Here is an 11592-nt window from a genome sequence, read left to right as displayed (position 1 = left end):
TTTGGAGTGGACAAACCTTTGGGGCAGCTTAGTGAAGGTTATTATTGGCCACAACTAAGTAAGGATGTAAAGAGTATATTGGAAGGGTGTCCAATATGCCAATATGAAAAAGGGTCAAGCCAAAACACGAGGTTATATCAAACATTTCCCCTCCCAGAGAATTCAGGGAGGTAATGAGTATGGATTTAAATCTTGGGATGCTAAAGACTAAAAAAGGTAATGATTTTAGTTTTGTTGTGGTCGACAGATTCTAAAAAATGGCACATTTTGTTCCATGCAAGAAATAAAATGATGCATCACACATAACAAATTTATTTTTCAAGGAAGTTGTAAGGTTACATGGTTTACCAAAAATTATTGTTTCAGATAGTAATACTAAATTTGTTGGTTATTTTTTGAAGACATTATGGAAGAAGTTGGATACAAAATTAACTTTTAGTTTAGCATGTCATCCTTAAATGGATGGACAAACGGAAATAGTCAACTGAAGCCTTGGAAATTTGATGAGGTGTTTGATTGATGGGAAGTCAAAAAAAAGGGATGTGACTTTAGCACAAGCTGAATTTGCTTACATTAAATCTATCAACAAAAGTACAAAAGAGAGTCCCTTTCATATTTTTTATGAATTTAGCCCAAAAAGAGTTAATGAATTAAGAGATGATGCATATTTGAGAAAAAGAAGCGTTGTAGTTGAAGATTATGTAGAGTATTTGCAAGAATTACACAAGGATATAAAGGAGAAGTTAGAAACAAGCACCAAGAGATACAAGGAGCACACTAATTCAAAAAGGAGAAAGAAAGAATTTGAGGTCGGAGACTTGATTTTAGCTCATCTATGAGAAATATTTTCCCTATGGTACCTTAACAAATTGAAATGGAAAAAGATTGGACTGTGCAAGGTAATTAAAGTTGGATATTTCAGGCTGATTTGTATCACTTTCATGGAGATACTAGTGGAAAGGAGAATGGTATTTTAGATTTTCTAGATATAAAATAGTGGGTGCAACAAATACTGGAGAAGAATGAAGAAGAAATCAAAGAAGTGATGGATTCTAGAACAATCAAGAAGAGACGGGGCAAGGAGTACAAGGATTATTTAATCAAATGGAAAATAAAGAAGAGGGAAGAAGCAACATGGGTTGTAGCTTCAAAACTTAACAGGCTTGGAGTTCCAATATCAAATGAATGTTCATGAGCTCTCACTCATGAAACATTATTTCTTACTTGATGTGTACATTTGATGGAGGAGAATCCAAGTGCACATGCAATCTTGCACAAACAAAAATATATTTTTGTTTTATTTTTAATTTGTTTGTAAAAAGAGAGTGGGAACCAGAGAGAGAATATGTGTTCCATGTCGAGGAGGGAAAGCATTGAATAGGATTGATATTCTTAAATAAATGTTATGCCCAAGTTTCCATGAGAAAAAAGACGCACAAGAAAGTGGATGAATAGGAAGAAAAAGAGGAAAAATGCAAAGAATCTAACAGTGGCACCCAAGAGAGTGTAATTTTTAGATTTTATTGTGTGTTGCAAGTTCTTTTTGTTGGTTATAATGATTTTTGGGTAGATTTGAAGTTTTGTGATGATTTTTTCTTTGTGTAAAGTTTGATGACACTTTCTAGTAGATTGTTTTGTTAGAAGGTTGCTGGAGTGACTTTCTTAGATATTTGCGACGAATCTCTTTGCTTGTAGTTGAATTTTGTTGTTGTTGTTTTTCTTTTTCTTTTTCAGAAGTGGGTTTTCTTGTTGAATTTAAAAATAATTAGAGGAAGTGTTTAGACACGGATTTGATTCAAGTAGATAGATGCAATATTTATCTTTAGGAATGTGAGTTTTTATATTTGTTTATATATAGATTCCATGAATATTAATGACGCCTTTTCATGCTTTTGCTACATTTTAATGTTTTGAGAGTTTTGTTTTTGGAGTTAGGTGCAACCACTGATAATCCTTTTTGGATTCCCATTGTTGATTTGCATCACATAGGAAAGTTTGAGCTTTCTTTTAGAGTGGTTTGTTCATAAAGTGTTCTATTTTTAAGAATATTTAAATTATTTCATGCATGATCTATTCAATTATCAATATTTCATAGTTGCTTAGTAAAATCATGATGAGATTAAAAAGTCTACAAGTTAATGTTCATTTGATTAGAGCAAAAATATAGGATAAAAATCACAATTTATCAGTGATTTTTTTATAAATTAATACTGTTATAAATTCCATTCATTTTTTATGATGAGACAACAAGATTAACATTGCCTAAAAAATCTTAGATCAATCACATTAATCAATATTATTACTCAAGATATTTAATAAATATTAGATATTACAAATCGAATAAAATATCTCTTGGACAATCCAACCTAAGAAGTTTAACATTAGTTAAACAATGTACATCACTAATGATTGCGGTAACGTTCCTCTCTCTATTCTAATTAATTCATAGACTATACTACAATGAATGCTATTCTTTTTTTAACTCTCCAATATCTATGTAGTTTTTATAGTGATTAATATTTGATCAAATTATTTTAAATTTGTGAATCATCATGTCTGTCTAATTTTATCATTATTTTATCTTACTATATGCACTTGAAATCTTAATCAAGCTCCAAACAATGAGAACTTTGAATGAGCTATACATACCTCAACAATGATTCAATATGTCCACCTTTTTATATATAATTTCTTATATTTCAAGCATTTTTTTTAATTCACTATAAATAACTTATTTAATTATAAAATCATATTATTTATTTACTTATGAAACATTATACCTTTTCATTACTTTATATTTTTATTCTTACTACAATGTTGGCCATTCATTATAATTTGACAATCATTGCCAAACACAAAAAGTGATAAAATAAGTCCCAATTTGAAATGCATGTTTGCTAATAATTTATGGTATTCCAATTCATTAGTGCTCGGTGCACAATCATTATGACACATAGAGAAAATAACTTTAGGTGTCTCAACAAGTTACACCATACAAATTTTGCCTTTTCCTTTCAGTACAAGGCATGTAAAACTCTGCATACATTAAAAAATACAAAAATAGCCCTACCTCCTCAAAGAAAAGATTCTTTGGAGGAGTCCACAAACATTGTGTATATATATACACTTCATATGAGAAGGTTTTATAGTATATGTTTAGTGGGGGATTTATTTTTATTTATTTTTATCATTTATTAACTTCAAATTGGAATTGGGGCACCATTCCAACCTTCCACACACTTGAGCAAAGGTTCCACTAGCTTGCCTTCATTAATGGCGATCAACACCTTATCAAAGTCTTGTCCGGGGGACTGGCTTTTTGTTCCTACTAGTATTGAGGTCCCAAGTTGTGATCTCACAAACTCATATAGTGGGTATGATCGACATTCCTTGATTCTGTTGGGAACTGGGGCAACACCCTTATCAAAGGCCTCTCGAGTTTTTTCAACCTCGACTGGTAAGCTTTCTTTTAGCTCATCTTCAAATGTACTGATTCTGTGAAAAATTGAAGTGTTGGAGTCCTTTTCCTTATCAGCATTTTGCAAGGCATGCTCAACAAGGACTTGTCGAAGTTTTTGGAAGAGAGGATATGAGGCACTGCAAGGGTCATCAACATAGGAGAAAACAGGCTCTCTTTCAACAACCTTGAGGAGGTCCTTTTCACAGAAACGTGAAGGCAACAACTCACCTTGGAGGTTCATGGTTAATGTCTTCTTGCATGCATGTGCCACTGTTTGTTTTACAGTCGAGTACATATTCTCCTCAAGGTGTCGAAGGTCAATAGCTTGGCATAGAGCAACTAGGTATGTTGATGACATCAATTTTAGTATCTCAACTGCCTCAGCAGTTTTGCGAGATGAGATCAGGCCAAGGGAGTTGACATCTTGGTTATGTTGCTCTGCACTCTGGACATGGTTTGTAACAGGGTTGGCTAAAAATTGTAGCTCAGAGGTATAGGATGCCATTGCTATTTCGGCACCTTTGAGTCCATAGTCAAGACTTGGGTTGGGGCCGCCACTTAGATTGGATGGTAGTCCATTATTGTAGAAGTCATTGACAAGTTCACTGAATTGAGCAAACATGAGCTTACCTGAAAATGACACAAAAAAGAGTTAGTTACAGAAAAATTAATTACTAATAATTTGCCTTTGATGCTTTGACAAAACTAATATTTTTTAGAGAATTGATTGCCAAGTTTTTTAATTTATTTATTTCTTTGTTTTAATTAAATATATTATAGAGAAATTGTAAAAATATTATGTCAGTAGATGTTTAAAATATTACTTATCAACATTATACTAACACTAAAGGTGCATGTTGCTACTTAAATGACCTTAATTAAAAATAATATATTAAAATTAATTCTAGATAAAGTAACACAAATATTTATCTATCAAATATCAAAGATACATTAAACATGAATTTACCAATGGCAGCAAGGGCAAGGCGAGTGTTGTCCATAGAAACACCAATAGGAGTTCCTTGAAAGTTGCCACCATGTATGGCTTTATTTCTAGCGGCATCAATTAAAGGGTTATCATTCACAGAATTGATTTCACGCTGGATCATTCGTGTGGCCATGCGGATCACTTCAATCTGTGGGCCAAGCCATTGTGGAGAGGTTCTTAAAGCATATCTGCAAAATTTCAATCAATTTATTAAAATTACATAAAAATTTACAATCCATATATACACTCTCATCCCAAACAAATCTTTCAATACATACACTCACAATTTATAAACTAAACTATAATAAAACTAAATAGATACAATATAAACTTCTGCCCAGTTATATTTAAGTAATACATTTAGCTTGTAATAAAGCTGTTGTATGGTTGGTAGAAAGGGGTAACCCACAAAAAAGAGATCATTCTAAGCACTTAAAATAATGAAATCTAAGTGGAAAATAATGAAATCTAAGTGGAAAGTATGCAAAGGGGCAACCCACAAAAAGAGATCACTCTAAGCACTTAAATAATGAAATTCCTAGGGGTCCTCCAAGCATATGTTAATTGTGAAAAGGGTGTAAAGTAGATTGTTTCCTCCCCAAAATTGTGGAAGCAATTGTCCATTAACAAAAGCTGTCAAATCCAAAATGATTTGAGGTGTATTTGCCCACACCATTATACTGCAAATATCTAAGTGGGCTACCCATTCTCCTTAATCAACAAGTAGTGAGTCCTTAAAATAATAAAAAGGTTTTGAATTGTGGTTGGTGAAGACACCGCATACCCCAATGCAAACATGGGGCCAATAATAATGGATGAGATTTGTAGTAGTGGATTTCGTAAGACAATAATACACTTTACTATATAATAATAATGAAAGATGCACCTAATCTTACTAGTTAGCTGTGAACACCACTCTTCCTCCCTGGTTGGTGAGACCTGCTACACAACTATAAAAGGCAGAGGTTGGTAAGACATATTTCTACTTTTAACTTTCAAGAGGAGTTTGGGAAGACATTTTTCTAACTTTAGTTCGAGGTTGGTGAGATGTGGACATTTTCTTTGAACCATTTCTAAATGTGTTTTGTGAAGTTTTAATATCATCAGTGATACTGATATGACACGTCCTTCAATATTATATAGATTGAGAAGAGACACCTTATACTTTACCAGAGAGTCTCGCCATGGACTGAGACCCCAGCTGAATCTTGTTAAGATCTCTATTCCCTCCCACATTTCCACCAATTATTCAAAAATTCCACCAATATGAAGTACTGTATAAATTCCAGACAATAAGTTTAGGCAGAGCCTGAGAGGGCTAAGTTAGCTATTTATCAAATCAGAAGTTTGCTGTATTTGCAGTCATAGTGCTGTTAGATATTGAGGAGAGCAGTTGGGATTTGCTACAGCTTTTCTGAACAAGTTGCACCTAAATTTATGGATCAGATCTTTTCTTATATTCAATGGTTTTAAGATTATCTTTTGGGGCAAGCCTGTCAGATGGCTGAAAAGTTTGTGTAAAGTAATGTTTCTGCAACAACAAAAAGAGAAGAAACTTTCGAAAGTAAAACTTTAGAAAAGCTGTGTTGTCAGTTTGTTTCTGTGGAGGACAGCAATTTTTTTTAAATCTAACAAATCAAATGAGTCAGTCGGCTAAATTTAATAATATTCTAAATCCCATAGACTTCCAAATCTAGAGAAATAACTAAAATCACTTCAAAATTATTTTATTTTCCTAAAATTCCACAAATCTATAAATCACAATCAATTGGTTGAAATTGTGTGATGGTTAAGTTTTTTCATGATTTTTGTTATCAAGATATAATTTTCTGTTAGAATCTTGACTTCACCAATTCATAACTCCATAAAAAACTATTTATCCCACAAATTCATATTTGATTGTTTCATAAACATATACCAACAAATTTAATCCAATCCACTTTCTTTACACAAGCCCACCAAAGAACTTAACCCCAACAAACCAGAATCAGACAGAGCCAAAAGAAAATACAAAAAACTTAAACTTTTGTCAGTCCGGCACTAACCTGTCCTGCTTGGGCTTTTTGAGTGGATCCATTTCATGCAGCTTGGCAGCCGCCTTCATGTAGGAGCTCCCGTCCAGCAAATACTCCATGAGAGCCGCTGCCTCGATCTGACCCGGGTGATGCTTCAGCTTGTGCGTGAGGTGATCAGTAAACTCGGGCTTCCCCTGCATAACCTCACAGAAAACCGCCGAGAGAACCTCTGCCAGAAGAACCAAAATATTTGAATCATACAGCACAGTGGAAGCTAGACCAGACCCAACGGCGGTCCCATTAACGAGCGCGAGCCCTTCTTTGGGTCGCAGCTCAAAAGGACCGTCGGGCACGCCGGCTGCCTTAAGTGCCTCGGCTGACCCAAGAATGGAACCGTCTCGACAGACAGCCTTTGCATTGGGTCGGCCGGTCAGCACGCCGGCAATGTAGCTCAGTGGGACAAGGTCACCCGAGGCTGTTATGGTGCCTCGGAGAGGCAACCGCGGGGTCACCCCAGCATTCAAAAGCTTCCCCATGGCTTCAATTATGTCCCACCGGATGCCCGAGAAGCCTTGGAGAAGTGTGTTGGCCCGGACCAACATTGCTGCCCTGGAGGTCTCCAGGGGTAGCACGTTGGTCTCGCCTGTGCCGAACATGCCAGCATTAAGGAACCGGATCAGCTCCTTTTGCAGGGCCTCACCCTGTCGTGTCCGACGGTGCGAGGTTGCCCCAAAACCAGTTGTGACCCCATAACTGTCAGTCCCATTAGCCATGCTATCCATCACCCAGTTAGAGCTCTCATCAACCCGGCCTTTTACAGCCGGGTCAAGCTCTACCCGGGCAGCGGGTACCCGGGCCACCGCAGTTACTTGGGCCACAGTTAGGCCGGAGCCTTGGAGCCTTATTGTGGGGTTGTTGTACTCTTTCACCAGTGTTTTCACATCATCCAGATGGGAACCCTTCATTGTTTCTGCTGCCCAGACCCAGTTCAAGGGGTCATTGGGAGACCCAGCTCCACTGATGCATAACTTCTCGGCCGTGAACTCTTCCTGTGCCATTGCTTTTCTTTGGATTGAAATTGCAGTTTCAGAAACGGGCACTTATAGGCTCACAATTATAAGCTTATAAGCTATATCACAATGATCAAGCTGAATTTCAATGGACCAGAGCACCTACTAGATCGAGCGACAACTCCTTCAATACTATTATATGGCCAAAACTCTTTGGTGGGCAAGCACTTCAAACACCTTCAATGCTACTGTGATGTCAACAGCAAAGGTTCCTGCAAGCATAAACACCTGGTAAGCAAACACAGGTAGGCAAGAAAGAAAGTGAAAAAAACAAATTACAATTGATAACACGTAAGCAAACTAATTTTTAAACATTTACCATAAAGTTTAATATAAGCATATTCCTTACACTTTCAAAATTCTCTCTTAATTTTGAACAAGTCTTTCTGTACCTCATACTTCTATAATATTAGCTTGAAGTGGATTTTGGAAAAACTTGGTTGGCTCTTCTGACATCAACTTTTCGATTAAGTTCATGATCAATATAGCATGACAAACAAAAAGGAATAAGGATCCATTATAGGATCCCAAAACCCATGTTTAAAGCTGATCTTAGAAAAGAGGATATAGTTTTTTATCTGTCATTCTAAAAAACAATTTATGTATTCTGAAAATTTGAATTATTTTTAACAGGAGGAATCAATTTTTGGTGGGTTCTGTTAAGCAGCAAAGTCTTATTATATATCATTGTAACCTCTTTCTGCATGAGCTGCCCTCCACTCATGTGAAGGTAAATCCAGAAGAATCAAACCTATAACCATCATCCGTATCATCTGATCTACTCTGAGAGCTAATATTAATGAAAAATGGCTTGATCATCCGGTCTACCCTGAGAGATAGTATTAATGAAACCTTGAAGTTTATACTAAACATAAAAATAGCAATTGATTCTGATTCAAATCTCTAAGACCCTCACCTATAAAATATCGGGCATGGACATTGATCCTAAATTAAGACAGACAATTGAATAAGAAAAAAACCATTATCATTCCAGAAGCATAAAAAACATTCAGTACAAAATATTGCATTATTGTGGCCCTTCCAAACATCAAACATATAAGCCATATTAACAATCACAGATGTCTGAAATAGATCAATTGGTCTCCAGAGAATAAAGAAACAGAGAAACCCACACACCTTCAACTGCAATGTCAAGAGCTCCTTCAAAGCTACTGTATCTCCTGTAATTCACAACACCGCCTCTCCAAGCTGCTAAATTGTAAAGCCAGCAAGACCAAATCAAACACCCAAATGCTCACCAAATCAGCTACCACCAGAATTATGATCCAGGAGGCAGGAGAATCACCAAAAACACCACCTTTGCCTTTAATGGTATTGAAAGCAAGCCTTTACCACTTCCTCTGCTGTTCTAAACCTTCAGAGCACTATAACTCTCTCAGCAAATCCACTCTTGTGAATCTTCACAGGACTATCACTCAATCTCTTTACCAAATCCACTCTTGTTGTGAATCTCAAGATCAATGCTATAGTACTCAGTCTGTAAATGACTTTAGCAGAGCCACTTTTGTTTTGAATCTTACTCAATCTGTGAATAATGTTATGAGCTAACCAGAAAGCCTTTTGTTCTTAAGCTTCTGCAATGTTAGCCCGGTTTATTCTGCTCCAGAGCAGAGCTTATATAGCCCTCCTCTAGATGCATGATGATGGTTTTAGTTGGGATTGGATCTTGTCCGTCCAGTGGTTAGGAGGATCTGACGGTCAGTCTGCTCTCCACCTAAGCACTCTGTGAAAGCATGACACTATCATGACGAGGGTCAACGGTCAAATCAGAGTGGGGGTTGGTGGAAAACCATGTCAAAACAGGAAGCGTTTTTCACAATGAGTTTTGTGTGGGCCATTTCCTTGCCATTTCACAAGCTTCCCAACTGGAGTAAATGACTTCAGACGGAAGTAAAATCAATTAAGAATGAAAGGGTTGGGTGTACTGGCTAGAAAATGCAACCGAAGATTATGTTGTGTTTCCCATCTAACAGGTTTTTTTAATGGCTCGGTGGTTTTCTTTTTGTTTACGTTGTTTTATTATATCAAACGGTTTGTTGTGGACTGTTTGTGGACGGTTTACTGTCTTGGCTCTTGGTTTTCACCAATTGCATTATTTTGGCACTATCTGGTTGTCTGCTAAAAAGCAACTGTATCTCTAATGGTGTATTCAATTCTTTTTTCATTTATTAAACATTATCTTGGAAAAGTGACTTATTTAGATCACACTCCAAAAGTGCCTTATCTAAATTACACTCCATTACTATTTTCTGTGTTACTTTTTCTGATAAGCCCTAAAAATTCGGGTTCTACTGTTTTGAATGAACCCTAAAAATTCGGCTTGTACTGTTTTGGCATTCAACAAATGGGGTTTTCAAACTCCCACAGAGTATTGACTTCAGCATTTATTGACGTCTGTCTGGATAGACATGAATGCACATTCTATTGTATTTAGGTGAAGCCCATTAGAAGTGGTTATATTTAATTTTGTATTTATAGATTTTAAATTGTATATCAGATTTTGACAAATCTTTTTTGGTTGTCTTCATAGTTCATTTTATTCATTGACAAATTCTAAAAGGTATATTAGATTTTGACAATTTTTTTTGGGTTGTGTCTACAAGTAATGATGCAGAGACAACAAAAACAAATGGCTTTTGGGTAGTAATGATGCATGATGATGGATTTTAAATTGTATAGCAGATTTTTACAAATCTTTTTTTGGTTGTCTTCATAGTTAATTTTACTCATTGACAAATTCTAAAAGGTATATTAGATTTTGACGATTTTTTTTTGGTTGTTTCTACAAGTAATGATGCAAGACAACAAAAACAAATGGCTTTTGGGTAGTGATGATGCACGATGTGGGATCCATTATGCGTGCAAGGGTAAAAAAAGACACATTTTGAAGCATCACCTAATACTGCTTAAAGATGCCCCAATAACCATGCACTTAAAATTGCCAATTCTTATGCACAAATGCCCTAATTGTGCGTAATGGGTACCAATAAAGGTGCACACATGGGTCAATTATGATCCAAAATGCCACAAAATGAGCAGCGATTGGTACATGTGAAATTTATTATGGGCGTTCAGTTATTTGTTTTTGAGTTTTTTAAAGTTAGTAGTTGGGTGTGCAAGGAGTGAATGATTATTGTAACATGAATGTGAATGATTATTGGAACATGAATGTGAATGATTATTGGAACATGAATGGTAGTGCTCTTCCTCTTTAATTAATTAAAAATTAAAATATAATTTACTTTTTATTTTTAATTAATTATAAACATAGCTAAATGTGTATCTTGGGTAGACATAATTTTTAATGGACACTATTAAATATGTTTTGAACTGGGCTTGTAAGGTTATCTTATAGCAAATAATCGGAATTGTGTTTTTTATTTTTAATTAATTAATAAATATGGTTGAATGTGTATTATAATTTTTAGGTAGATGTCATTTTAAATAGACACTATTTAATATGTTTTGAATTGGGTGTGTAAGGTTATCTTATAACAAATAACGTGTCCCAACTTTCTAACTTAGAGTAGGTATAGTTAAAAAAAGTATTTCTAGTAGTAGTATTTCAACTTATAATTCAAGTGAATAAATGCCTAGTAGAGCTCGCAGAATCTTTCTTTACTAGTTGATTATCTATTTTCAATATTTAATAGGGTTTGAAGAATATTGCATTTCTAGTTGACTCTCTATTTTTTAGTGCTTAATAACATTTGAAGAACTTTGTCTTTCTAGTTGATTGACTATTTTTAGTCTATCTAAATTTTCTCAATTCTCTAGAATTGGTAATGCCATGAGTATTTTTCAAAATGGTACACCCACTTTGTAATTAGTTTTTTTGTTTATTTTTTGCTTGGTAACTAAAGAATTTTGGCTTGGTCCAAGCTAGTGGCGGCTACAAGTGGAGGACCTAATCCCTGACATGAACACGCTACATTAATGGGAAAAGTACAAACCCACGAGCACAATATCCCAACAAGGGCACAAAGCCCACAAGCACACCAATCCAATGAGGGTTTGGAGCACAAAGTCAATGACTTG

At 35.4% G+C, this 11592-nt stretch overlaps 1 protein-coding gene and 1 long non-coding RNA gene across 2 annotated transcripts; one reads left to right on the top strand and one right to left on the bottom strand.

The window, feature by feature from the left end:
* Positions 1-2880: 2880 nt before the first annotated feature.
* On the bottom strand, positions 2881-9149 carry LOC131051385 (phenylalanine ammonia-lyase). The gene is made up of 4 exons (XM_057985882.2): positions 8671-9149; positions 6494-7745; positions 4428-4636; positions 2881-4090 (listed from the first exon to the last, which is right to left on the bottom strand). The coding sequence occupies exons 2-4, from the start codon at positions 7519-7521 to the stop codon at positions 3201-3203; spliced, it is 2127 nt and encodes a 708-aa protein (XP_057841865.2). The 5' UTR covers positions 7522-7745; positions 8671-9149; the 3' UTR covers positions 2881-3200.
* Positions 9150-9404: 255 nt separating this feature from the next.
* On the top strand, positions 9405-10743 carry LOC131051386 (uncharacterized). Its single transcript, XR_009107114.2, has 2 exons — positions 9405-9527; positions 10344-10743. It is a non-coding gene; the product is annotated as an uncharacterized LOC131051386 (long non-coding RNA).
* Positions 10744-11592: the final 849 nt, after the last annotated feature.

Source organism: Cryptomeria japonica, chromosome 11 (genome assembly GCF_030272615.1).
Source record: "Cryptomeria japonica chromosome 11, Sugi_1.0, whole genome shotgun sequence".
NCBI classification, from domain to species: domain Eukaryota; kingdom Viridiplantae; phylum Streptophyta; class Pinopsida; order Cupressales; family Cupressaceae; genus Cryptomeria; species Cryptomeria japonica.
This window is presented reverse-complemented; position numbering and strand designations above follow the sequence as displayed.